The 13,964-nt window shown below is 38.9% G+C and overlaps 1 protein-coding gene and 1 long non-coding RNA gene across 8 annotated transcripts in view; one reads left to right on the top strand and one right to left on the bottom strand.

The window, feature by feature from the left end:
- The window catches only part of RIC8B (RIC8 guanine nucleotide exchange factor B), a 111,565-nt gene extending 107,813 nt beyond the window's left edge, over nucleotides 1-3,752 (top strand). For all 7 annotated transcript variants that reach the window (XR_002343919.1, XR_001303487.2, XR_001303486.2 and 4 more), the window contains one exon: nucleotides 276-3,752. Coding sequence is in view for 2 of the 7 variants with exons in the window: in XM_005655526.3 (XP_005655583.1) it covers nucleotides 276-387 (112 nt within the window). In the remaining 5 variants the exon portion in view is untranslated. The remainder of the gene's footprint in view (nucleotides 1-275) is intronic.
- The window catches only part of LOC102157854, a 48,285-nt gene that overhangs the window by 13,011 nt on the left and 21,310 nt on the right, over nucleotides 1-13,964 (bottom strand). The window lies entirely within an intron of this gene.

Raw genomic sequence — 13,964 nt, 5'->3', positions numbered from 1 at the left:
CCTTGTCCTGAGCCCATTTAGACTTTGACTTTTCATACTTTTAATTGGCTTAGTAGGTTTGGCCTGTGTGAATGAAGTCTTTTATCTCCCTCTTTTTCTTTCCATGCCCCTTTCATCTTTCCTGTTACAAACACACAGAGAGAGCTTGAGGAAAAATACTTTGGTTTTTAAAGACTTTTCTTTTTTTAAAGGATATGGATTTGGGTGGGGGGACGGTGTGTGTGTGTGTGATGCTGGTGAATACTTTTTTTTCTATCTTTTATCTCTTTTTCCAGAGAGGAGTTGCTTAAACCAATGGGACTAAAACCCGATGGGACAATAACGCCTTTGGAGGAAGCACTCAACCAGTACTCTGTCATCGAGGAGACCAGCTCTGACACAGACTAAAAAGCATCACGTGCTCAACTCTCAATATTGCTTTTATCAGCATCTTTTCTCTGTAGCTCCAGGGGAATCTTTTCTCTAAAACATTTATGCCCTTGCTTTGGCTAGAAACACATTAACTGGTTTACTCATTGAGAATCCAGCATATTTAAGAGGTGATCCTGTGTTTTTGCGATATTGAGGCATTCATACAGAGCTGCAGTTAGATGGAGTTGCAGGGGCTAGAAATGGGAAAAAAAAATTCCATTCCATCAAGATGAAACTGAAGGACTTCACTCTATAAAGCAGCCCTGGTTGAATCTGGCAGTTCTGTTTGCCAAGATTCTTAACAGAAGATTTAGCTGTGTCCTTCTTCTCACTTGTGTGAGCTGCCCATTCTGAATCTCTCCAGAGATGGAGGCATGTGAGAAGCGGAAAGAGCTGCTAAAAAGGGGCTGAGGCAAGTGACTTGTTAAATCAGGACCGAGTGAATGGAAGCCAAGCAGCTGCTCCATAAACCTAGCCCCACTCTTTACTTCATTTCAATTTTGTATAAATCTGTAGAAATGTGCACACACGCACACACACACAGCCCCAGACCTGCAAACTGATTACACTCAAAAAGTCTGTATGTCTGCTGTCTAGAACTTCAGAATACATTTCTCCCTGTCAAGTTATAAATGATGGTTTAGTTCTGAGGCAGCTACAGATGCCTATTTATTCCCTAATGTACCTGAACACTAGTACCATAGAACTGAGCCCCCATCTGTATCACTGCATGGGGAGCATGCATTCTGAGGTCTAACGTAGGGGTGCCGGGGAAACATACTCCCCAACCCTGTAGAGGGAATGGGGACCCTTGGGTACCAGGAGTTCTTTTGTAGCCTCTGCTGGGGGCAGGGGAGTCAGTAGCACCCGTTTGTACATATAGGTCATTCTTATGTCACATGTTTTAAATTGGGGACTGTGTGTGCTTGTGTGTGTGTTCTACCTTTCTACCATATGTGATCAGTTTAATGGCAACTTTATTTATTTAAAAAAGAAACACAAATAGTTACTGTTAAACTGACTAAAGCTGTTTATTTTTACTTTTAGAATTGGTCATGTGAAGAAGTAGAAAACAAATCATGCAATAGACTGTGGGCCTAGTTAATCAATGGCTAAAGTTGAAAAGGGGTTGGTTTCCTTTTATATATATATATATATATATATGTATGTATGTATATACATATATATGTATATGTGTGTGTATATATATATATATATATATACACATATATATGTACACAGACACACACAATGTGCTTAACCACTGCCTTTTAAAACTTTAAATTAAATAAAACATTGGGGTTGATTCAATTTAGCCATCTGTGTGTGTTTCTTTAAAGATACATGGGGTAAAAAAATACTATTTCACAGTTCATGCTTTTTTAAAGTGCTTTTTTTAAAGTGCTTTTACATCTATTATCTCACTTACAATAAATAGCTTTTCTAAGGATAAAGTACATGGAAAATGTTATTTATCCAGAAGTCACAGCTCTGGCAAAAGAACAAATCAGGAATTAAGTTTTAAAAGGCCTTTGAGCTGCCAAAAAAGATGTTGGAGTTTCTTACGGTTTACTTATAGGACAGACCCTCAAGAATCTCACTTTTTGCCTCTTTACTAAAATTTGCATATATTTCTAACATGTTCAGTTATCTGACTTTCAAGCCCACAAAAAAAAATGGCAGAGGAGGAGGCTGCTAGATGGAAAGTGGACCTATTGAAAGCAACAAAAAGCCAACTGAAAACCACATAGGAAGGTGGGGAGAATGAAAACTGCTCAAAGCATCATTAAGTCTGGGGCCATTTCCCAAAGGACATTCTAGTTGACCCAGGAAGTGTATGTACAACAATATGGCCCATAAACTAATTATCATACTAATGACCTGTGTTTCTTTTTTTAAAATAAGTTAAATCCAGAATAGTCTATAAAAGGCTAGGAAAAAAATAATACATTTTAGGATTTTCATCCAAAACAGAGTAGAAGTTATGGGTGACCCAGGTTTTAATAGTAAAATGAAAGTTGGCAATTCATAATTTTAAATTGAGTGAAAAAAAGTTTAGAAAAAGAATTTAAGTATTTTTGTTATTTTATTCTACAAATGCATTTTTAAAGTATTTTTATAATTTCTGCAATCAAATAGCTTTGGCATGAGCATTGGCTTACCTAAATGAAGACATGTTTAATGAAATACCACCTTGCCAGCTTTATGCAGAGTTAGTGTTTGAATAGTCCTGTTTAAGTAGCTGTGTTCTTCTGCTTTCAGTGAGTTCTGTTAAAGTTTTGAGCTGCCCCATGCTGGACACTAAGCTTTGTTTTGAAGAGAGAATTGGCACATGGAAAGAGACTCAACATTTGTTGAGGGCCTGCTCTGTGCTGGGCTTTTTATGTATCTTATCTCATGTAACCCCATCACATCCCATGTTAGAGATCATCTCTGAAAAGCAAAGTAGGTTACCCAACGTCACACAGCACCTAAGAGCCTAATTCTGGCCGGCCTGACCCCCCAGCACCTCTCCTTCCCCTTCGCCACAGTGGGTCCATGTTGTGCCTCCTTATGACTCTGGAATGCTGGGAGAGTGGAGGTTCTCGGGCCATTTTAAGCAATAACTATTTCAGCAAAACTGGTTTAAAGAAGTTATTAAGCAGGGAGGTGACCTGAAATTGAAGTGTGACTAGGAAACTTGCTCAGTTAATACTGAATTTCAAATAGGGACTTGGAATCCTTTAGGTCAAAGATTAGGGCGGCAGGCTTCTGCCCACCCAGCCCCCAACATCTGCTTGGCTCAGTGGCCTGCAGTGAGGATGCTGAGAATGCAGTGGCCAGCCACGCCCGTAGGCCCCGTGTTCACATCTCTCCCAACCTTCAAAATGGTACGGAGGAATGGGTCCTAAAATAAGGCACTTGAGCTGCTGGTTTAGAGGAATGGTCAACAAACACTTGAGGCCCTTTCACACACCCAGTGGTCCTGGGAGATTAAGAAATGAGGACAGACGCAGAGGCAGTACAAGTACTCAACACCTTCTTACTACCATCAGTACTGCCACCTCCCAGGACCTAGGTATCACTTATATTGACTTCCTCCCCCACGATTATAAAAGTAATATATGTTCATTGTGGAAAGTTTGGAATATACAGAAAATAATAAAGTTAATAATTCACCCCAAAACCTACCACCTAAGATAATCTATGTTTTGGTGTATTTCCATCTTGTATTTTTTCTATGCATATATAATTTATTTTACTACAAGATTGGGATCATGCTGTATTTACAGATTTGTATCCTGCTTCTTTAACATATTGTAAGCATTTTCCCATGTCAATAAATATTCTTCAAAAGTTAATGGCTATATGATATTCCATTATATGAATTGTAAACACTGGTAATTGCTTACCCAATACTATTCCTTACTAACCAAGAAGACATCATGCCCTACCCCTCCTCTCCCCCCAAAAGATGCCCACTGCCTTTCTGGGAGGTATCATGAGCCTTGTCAGCACTGAAGAGGAACAGCAAATAAGAATGGCATCACAAACAGCAGACTTGCTCTGCCATAGAGCGTGGGTCCTGCCAAAGCCTTGGCAGCACCAATCGTGACACAGCTAGATTAAGTGCCTAGATAATTCTGTAATTTTTGTTAGGGAGAGGCATTTGAAAATAGCATGAGATCTAGATGACTTTAAAAAGTCTGCACATGAAAAAAAAAAAAAGACAAGCTATCAGTCATGTTTACATCTGTGTAGTCCAGTTCTGGCATTAATTTTCATGGGTATATTCTTCACTGCAGTGCCAGAGGTGAAAGGGTACACACAGGGATAGGGTGAGGCATGTTACTCTTTCAAGAAAAGTAAGGTGACACCTGTCAAAACTATTACGTGTGTGGCAAGTACAGTATGGAGATGGAACAAATAGAATTCTCATATGGGAATAAATCATATGGGTGAGGGAGAGATTTTTAACAGCTGCCATAAGTAGAAGATTCAAGGAAAAGGAGAGGACTTAGAAGGGTGTGACTCTGATGCACTTTGCTGAGTCCCTGCACCAAGTCTTCAAGAAGTAACAGAGCAGCCTTTCCTTAAGAGGAGGGGGGGCGGGGGCAGCGGCAAGATTAAGCCCCAATTCCTAAACCATGCATTGTATACAGTGAATCAACTTTCCTGTGCATCTAGAATAGCGCTAGTTACATAGCATCCTTGGTGTAGAGAAAAAAGAGTCATGCCAGTCATTTCCCGAGCTCTGTAGTTTGGTGAACCCTGACTGAGAAAGGCTGTCCTAAAGAAAAGTAATTCTCCAAGCCTTCTGAAGTCTGATTTGTGTTTTCTTTTAATGTAACATGGGGAAGATCCTGGCCCTAGGCTCCAGCGGTATCCAGATCTCACAGACCTATACCTTTTCTGCACTGATCATAACAATTTCAGCTGTGTATGCTTCCTGAGCAGTTACTGTGCCAGACACTGCTAAGCACTTTACATAGACTTTCTAGTTTGATCTTCATGACAGACTTACAAGTTAAATACTATTAGAATAACTCTCACTTTGCAGATGAGAAAACTAAGGCATAAAGATGTTAGGTGCTATGCTCAAGACACACAACTAATAAGTAGCAAAATCTGAACTCTGGCCTGTCTGATGTCCAAGTGAATACTATGTGCTACTTTTGCAATCAGAGAAAAATGCAATAAAGTCTCATTTATTTGGGAGGAAACATTTCAGAAGAGATCAAAATGGGAAAAACAATTGGGAAATAATTTTAACATATATTTTTCCTCACTCCATCTCCATATCTCCACACTACGTAGAATCCCATACTGCTGCTAGTCTCAAACAGGCCCATATTCCTAAGCACACCAATCCATATCAGTGTGTTTAGTCAACACTGAGCATTTACTATGTACCAGGCACTATTCAAGGTGCTTGGGGTTACAAACACGACTAAAAGCCCAGTCCCCAAAGTGCCTACAGTGTGAGAAGTCCATAACCAAAGCCCGTACAAAGTGCTACAGGATGCCAGGAAGGTTGTGGCGGTTGACTAACAGTTTCATAAATGACATTTGAACTGAGCATGAGCATGTCGTGTACAGGAGATAGACTATTCCCACCAAAAGAACTGGCTCCAACAAAAGCTCATGGGCTTGAGGTGTTGAGAATGACTGAAACAGGCCTCCCTTTTCTCATGATGGGACACAATAGTAGCAGTATTTCATACAAGGAAAGGACAGAGCCAGAAAAATCACTCTGGTTATGGTATGGAGAATGGAGTAGAGAAGGGACAGACAGTAAGAAAAGAGACCAGATAGATGCTACATGAGTACATGTAACAGATAAGCAGGGCTAGGAGAGGAGCAGTGGCAGGGCATTTCAAAAAGAGGCAACAGAGTCAAGAAATACTTAGAACTGGAAGAAACACAATTTGGTGTTATAAAAAGGCAAGAAAGAGCTCATTTAAACTCAGGGTGAGCAGGATCAAGATGGCAGAGAAGAAGGACCTGGCACCCACCTCCCACAAACACATCAAAAAATATACATATACATGTAGAACAATTCACACATAACAGCTACTGAATGCTGGGAGAAGACCTCAGACTTCCAAAAATGGTAAGAAACCCTTCACATAACTAGGTAGAGCAAAAGGGTAAAGGAGAGAGAGGGAAGAGAAAAACAGGAACCAGGATGGAACCAACACTTCAGAGAGGGAGCTGTGAAAGAGGAAAGGAACTCATCCTGGGAGGCCCCCTAACTAATGGGGAGATCACCCAGGATGGAGGGGGAGCCTCAAAGCCTCAGTGAAAAGTACAGTGGCTGGTCTGAGGAGGGCAAAGCGTAGAGAAAGCCACAGAGACCATGGGTGCCACCACCCTGCACACCACAGCCTGAGTTACTCAGGCAAGGGCTGAGCATTGAGACTCAGGCTACTGAGGTCAGTTCAGAGAAGACTAGGGTTGGCTGTGTGGAAAAAGCCTGAGGAAGCTAGGGAGCAGTGTGCCATGGGCTAGGAAGGGCCAGGCAGAGGTCTGGGCCCATAAGAAAAGCAAGGCACCATTGTTGGGAAGGGAAAGAGGAAGGGTGGATAAGGTGAGAAGAAGGTGGAAGGGTGAGAGGAGGTGAGGGGGTAGCCATAAGAACTTCTTTCTCTGGGTACACACAAGCTCTCAGGAGGCAGGGCGCCTCTTGCATGTGCTAAGGCAGCAGATGCAAACTGCCACAGCCATCTCAGACTCCAGCAGTTGATGCAGCCCACTGTCACTAAGGGTTCCAACAGAGGACCCTGGAGCTGAGCAATGCCCATTGCTCCCAACTATCTGGGAACATACACACCCTGCCATTGCAACTTCAAGAGCTCTGGGCACCACCCCCACCTCCCTAAGGGTCAATGCCACCACAAAGGGCCCTGCAACCAGGAGCAGCCTGCCTCCTGCCTCCTACTCTACTGATGCAGAGTAATCAGTAATCATTTACTGATTACTCTGCATGAACAATGCAGAGTAATCAGTAAATGACTTGGAAGACTGAATAACCAAAATCACAAATCCTCCCTGTGGATCTCCACCACTGTCAAGGGCTTGTTGAGCAGGTGCTGCCTTCAAGCACAGCCCATTGCCTACACCTCTCTGGAAACACAGGCAGGTCATTCATCTTCACACCCCCTATCAAGGGGATAACAGCCTGCATACAATGAAGAAAGAGACAGCAAGCATCCAAACAAAAGCATCCCTCAGGCCAAAAAAATAGTAAGCACTCATGACCTACCTCACAGGAATGCTCCTGCATATAAATAACCCACCAAGACTATAGTAGATGATTATTTTCCTTAAACTCACAGAGTAATAAAAATACAAAATGAAGAAGCACAAGAACCACTCCTAGTTAAAAGAACAGGCAAACAATGAAACAAACCAATGCAGAATAACAGACACACATTCAAAGAGGAGGTAACATCAAAAGAGATGTTATTTATAAACATGGACAGAGCATGGACAGGGAGAGCAGACTTGTGGTTGCTGAGGGGGAAGAGGGAGGAAATAGAATGGATGAGAAGGCTGGGATTGGTGGATGCAAACTATTACATTTGGAATGAATAAGCAATGGGGTCCCACTGTACAGCACAAGAAACCAAGTCCAGTCTCTTGGGGTAGAGCATGATGGAAGATGGTATGAGAAAAGGAATGTATATATAAATGTGTGTGTGTGTGTGTGTGTAGTCACTGCTGGGTCACTATGCTATTCAGCAGAAATTGACACAACACAGTAAATCAACTATAATCTAATTTATAAAAAGGAGGCAATGAAAATACTGAAGAAATTAAGAAAAGATAGCAACAGTTATGCAGATTAATTTTAAAAGGAACTAGAAACTGTAAGGAGGAGCCAAGAAAAATTAGAAAATGCATTTGTGGAGACAAAAGCTGAGTTGAAGGCATTGAACAGAAGAATGAACAATGCAGAGTAATCAGTAAATGACTTGGAAGACTGAATAACCAAAATCACAAAATCAGAACGACAGATAGAAAACCAAATTTTTTAAAAAAGAAAGAAATATAAGAGATCTATGGGATAATATAAAGCAGGTCAATCTATACATGATAGGGATTCCAAAAGGAGAAGAAAAAGAAAAGGGAATTAAAAATCTATTTGAAGATATTATGGCTAAAAACTTTCTAAAGCTGAAAAAGGAAAAAGATACCCAGATACAGGAAGCAAAGAGAGCCCCAAACAAGTTGAACCCAAAGAGACCTACACCAAGACACATTATAATACAAAATGGCAAAAGTTAAAGTTAATGAAATGATTCTAAAGACAGCAAGAGAAAAATGAAGAGTTAATTATAAGCGAACACTCGTAAGTCTATTGCCTAATTTCTCTACAGAAATGCTACAGGTCTGAAGAGAGTGACAAGATATACTCAAAGTTCTAAAAGGGAAAGATTTGCAACCTAGAATATTCTACCCATCAAGATTATCATTTAAAATAGGATAGATAAAGAACTTCTCAGACAAACAAAACTGAAAGAATATAATTATACTAAAAAGAAATATTGAAAGGTCTCCTTTAACTAGGAGAGAAGTAAGAAGATATAGGATGGAGGAAATCACAATTGGAAAATAATCACTGAAAGAAGCCAGTACACAGATTAAAACTCTGTGAAAGTGGTGATAAACACAAGGAACAGCAAAAAAGATAAATGTGAAGATGTAAAAAAGGACATCAAAATCATAAAGTGTTGGGAAGTAAGAAAATCTAGACTCTTTTTTTAAGAATGCTTTTGAGCCTATATGACTATCAGTCTAAAGCAAGCAGACATAAGAAGAGGTTAACAAACTGGAAAAATACAGCAACCACAAATAAAAAAATAATATATTCACAAAAACAAAAAAGAAAAAGAAACAAAATAAAAGGAAATCATCCAGAAACCTGAGGCCAAACAATAATCCAGGTAGGACCACAGCCCCATCCATCAGTAAACAGGCTGCCTAAAGAGCCCGGAGGCACACAGCCACCCCCAATCTCACCCAGTGACAAAGCCCCACCCATCAAAAGGATATCAATCAGCCCTGCCTATCAATGGGCAGGCACCAGTCCCTCCCATCAGGAAGCCTACAGCAAGGCCCCATGCCAACTTCAGCCACAAGGGGGCAAACATCAGAAGTAAGAGAGGCTACAACTCTATTGTCTGCAAAAAGGTGACCACACAAAAAACCTATAAAAATTAAAAGACAGAACTATAACTCAGATATGGGAGAAAGAAAAAAACCCAGAAAAACGGGTAAGTGATCTGGAGATCATCAGCCTCCAGGAAAAAGACTTTAGACTGATAATGGTAAAGATGATGCAAGACATTGGAAATAAACTGGAGGCAAAGATGGATAATTTACAGGAAACACTGAGCAAAGAAATACAAGATTTAAAACTTAAGCAAGCAGAGATGCAAAAATACAACAACTGAAATAAAAAAATTCATTAGATGCAACCAACAGCAGAATACAGGAGGCAGAAGAACGAATAAGCGAGGTGGAAGATAGACTAATGGATATCACTGATGCGGAACAGAAAAGAGAAAAAAGATAGAAAAGAAATGAAGACAGTCTAAGATAACTCTGGGACAATGTTAAACACACCAACATCCATATTATAGGGGTGCCAAAAGGAGAAGAGAGAGAGAGAGGGACAGAAAAAATATTTGAAGAGATAATAGCCGAAAACTTCCCTAACATGGGAAAGGAACCACTCACTTAAATCCAGGAAGCACAAGTACCATATAAAATAAACCCAAGGAAGAACACCCCAAGACACATATTAATCAAACTGACCAAAGTTAAAGACAAAGAGAAAATATTGAAAGCAGCTAGGGAAAAGAAACACATAACATACAAGGGAACCCTGATAAGGTTATCAGCAGATTTTTCAGCAGAAACTCTGCAGGCCAGAAGGGAGTGGCATGATATACTTAAAGGGAAGAAAGGAAAAAAACCTCCAACCAAGATTACTTTACTCAACAAGGCTTTCATTCAGATTCAAAGGAGAAATCAAAAGCTTTACAGATAAGCAAAAGCTAAGAGAATTCCACAACACTAAACCAGCTTTACAACAAATACTAAAGGAACTTCTCTAGGCAAAAAAGAAAAGGCCACAACTAGAAACAAAATTACCATGTGACAAGGCTCACCAGTAAAGGCATATATACAATAAAGGTAGGAAATCATCCACACACAAATATGCTACCAAAATCAGAAATTGTGAGAAGAGGAGGGTACAAATGCAGGATACTGGAGATGCACTTGCAATTAAGAGACCAACAACTTAAAACAATCTCGTATATACATAGACTCCTATATGAAAACTTCAGGGTAACTACAAACCAAAAATCTACAATTGATACACAAACAAATAAGAAAAATCAACTCAAATACAACACTAAAGATAGTCATCAAACCACAAGAGGAGAGATCAAGAGAGAAGGGGGGAAAAAAAGTAACAAAAACAAATCCAAAACAGTTAATAAAATGGCAATAAGAACATATATATCAATAATTGCTTTAAATGTAAATCAACTAAAAGCCCCAACCAAAAGACACAGACTGGTTGAATGGATACAAAAACAAGACCCATATATTTGCTGTCTTCAAGAGACCCACTTCACTTCTAGGGACACATGTGAATTGAAAGTGAGAGGATGGAAGTAAATATTTCATGCAAATAGGAATCAAAAGAAATCTGGAATAGCAATACACGTATCAGACAAAAATAGACATTAAAATAAAGAATACTATAAAAGACAAATAAGGACATTACATAATGATCAAAGGATAAATCCAAGAAGAAGATATAACAATTGCACAAATACATATGCACCCAAAACAGGAATCACCTCGATATATAAGGCAACTGCTAAAACCTTAAAAGAATAAATTGACAATAACACAATAAGAGTGAGGGACTTTAACACCCCGCTTATAGCAATGGACAGATCATCGAGACAGAAAATCGTAAGGAAACACAGGCCCTGAATGAAGCATTAGACCAGGTGGACTTAAGAGGTATTTATAGGACATTCCATCCAAAACCAGCAGAATACACATTCTTCTCAAGTGCACAAGGAACATTCTCTAGGATTGATCACATTCTGGGCCACAGATCAGGCCAAGGTAACTTTAAGAAAATTGAAATCATATCAAGCATCTTTTCTGACCACAATGCTATACAACTGGAAATCAACAACCAGAAAAAAAATACAAAAAGCACAAACACATGGAGACTAAACAACGTGCTACTAAACAACCAATGGATCATTGAAGAAATCATAGAGGAAATGCAAAAATACCTTGAAGCAAATGACAAAAAAGATGCAACACTCCAAAATGAATGGGATGCAGCAAAAGCAGCTGTATGAGTAAAGTTTATAGCAATATAAGCCTACCTCAGGAAACAAGAAAAAGATCAAATAAACAACCTAACTTTACATCTAAAGTAGCTAGAGAGAGAAGAACAGACAAGACCTAAAGTTAGTAGGAGGAAAGAAATCATAAAGATCAGAGCAGAAATCAATGATACAGAAATGAAGGAAACCATAGAAAAGATCAATGAAACAAAAAGCTGGTTCTCTGAAAAGATCAACAAAATTGACAAACACTTAGCCAGACTTATCAAGAAAAAAAGAGAGAGGACCCAAGTCAATAAAATTAGGAGTAAAAAAGAAGTTACAACGGACATCACAGAAATACAAAGGATCATAAGAGACTACTACATGCAACTATACACCAATAAAATGGAAAACCTAGAAGAAATGGACAAATTCTTAGACAAGTACAATCTTCCAAGACTAAATCAAGATGAAATAGAAAAGATGAAGGGACCAATCACAAATACTGACATTGAAATTGTGATTAAAAAACTTCCAACAAACAAAGGTCCAGGACCAGATGGCTTCACAGGCGAATTCTATCAAACATTTAGAGAAGAGCTAACACCTATCCTTCTGAAACTATTCCAAAATATTGAAGAGGAAGGAACACTCCCAAACTCATTCTATGAGGCCACCATCACCCTGATGCCAAAACCAGACAAAGATACCACAAAAAAAAAGAAAATTACAAGCCAATTTCACTGATGAACATAGATGTAAAAAAACCTCAACAAAATACAGCAAACCGCATCCAACAATACATTAAAAAGATTGTACATCATGATCAAGTGGGATTTATCCTAGGGATGCAAGGATTCTTTAATATCAGCACAGCAATCAGTGTGATACACCACATTAAGATACTGAAGAATAAAAACCATATGATCCTCTCAATAGATGGCAGTAAAAGCTTTGACAAAACCCAACACCTATTTCTCATAAAAACCCTTCAGAAAGTGGGCATAGAGAGAACCTACCTCAACATAATAAAGACCATATACCACAAACCCAGAGTTAACATCATTCTCAATGGTGAAAGGCTGAAAGAATTCCCACTGAGATAATCACTCCTATTCAACAGTTTTGGAAGTCCTAGCCATAGCAATCAAAGTAGTAAAAGAGATAAAAGGAATCCAAATTGGAAATGAAGAAGTAAAACTACCACTATTTGCAGATGACATGATACTCTACCTAGAGAATCCTAAAGACTCTACCAGAAAACTGTTAAGAGCCCATCAATGAGTTTGCAAAGTCACAGGATACAAAATTAATACACAGAAATCGACTGCTGTCCTATATACTAACAATGAAAGATCAGAAAGAGAAATTAGGGAAATCCATTTACTATCACATCAAAAAGAATAAAATACTTAGGAATAAACCTACCTAAAGGAACACAAGACCTGTACCCTGAAAACTACAAGATGCTGATGAAAGAAATTAAAGATGACACAGATGGAAAGACATACCATGCTCTTGGATTGGAAGAGTCAATGTTATCAAAATGAATATACTACTCAAGGCAATCTACATATTCAATGCAATTCCTATCAAATTACCTAGGACATTTTTCACTGAACTGGAACAAAATTTTTTAAAGTTTTTTTGGAAGCACAAAAGACCCAGAATAGCCAAAGATATCCTGAAAAAGAAAAATGGAGCTGGAGGAATTAGGCTCCCTGACTTTAGACTATACTATAAAGCTACAGTCATCAAAATTGTATTGTGCTGGCACGAAGACAGAAACATAGATCAGTGGAACAGGATAGAAAGCCTAGAATTAAATCCATGCACCTACAGCCAACTAGTCTATGACAAAGGAGGCAAGAATATTCAATGGAGAAAAGACAGCCTGTTCAATAATTGGTGCTGGGAAAACTGGACAGCCACATGTAAAAGAATGAAATCAGAACACTCCCTAATACCATACACAAAAAATAAACTCAAAATGGATTAAAGACCTAGATATAAGATCAGATACTATAAAACTCTTAGAAGAAAACATAGCCCAAACACTCTCCAACATAAACAAGAGCAACATCTTCTCAGATCCACCTACTAGAGTAATGACAATAAAAACAAAAATAAACAAATGGGACTTAATTAAATTTAAAAGTTTCTGCACAGCAAAGGAAACCCTAAACAAAACAAAAAAGACAATCTTTTCAAATGAAGCAACTGACAAGGGATTAATCTCCAAAATGTATAAACACTTTTTGTAGCTCAATAACAAAAAAACAAACAACCTCCATCAAAAAATGGGCACCAGATCTAAACTGACTATTCTCCAAAGAAGACATATGGATGGCCAAAAAAACACATGAAAAGATGTTCAAGATCACTCATTATTAGAGAAATGCAAATCAAAACCACTATGAGGTACCACCTTACACCTGCCAGAATGGCCATCATCAAAATGTCTACAAACAATAAATGCTGGAGAGGGTGTGGAGGAAAGGTAACCCTATTATACTGTTGGTGGGAATGTAAACTGGTGCAACCACTGTGGAAAACAGTATGGAGATTCCTCAGAAAACTAAAAATAGAATTATCTTTTGATCCTGCAATCCCACTCCTGGGCATCTATCCAGGGAAAAGATAACTCAAAAAGATGCGTGTACTCCAATGGCCACTGCAGCACTATATATAATAGCCAAG

This window comes from Sus scrofa, chromosome 5 (assembly GCF_000003025.6).
Source record: "Sus scrofa isolate TJ Tabasco breed Duroc chromosome 5, Sscrofa11.1, whole genome shotgun sequence".
Lineage (NCBI taxonomy): Eukaryota > Metazoa > Chordata > Mammalia > Artiodactyla > Suidae > Sus > Sus scrofa.
This window is presented reverse-complemented; position numbering and strand designations above follow the sequence as displayed.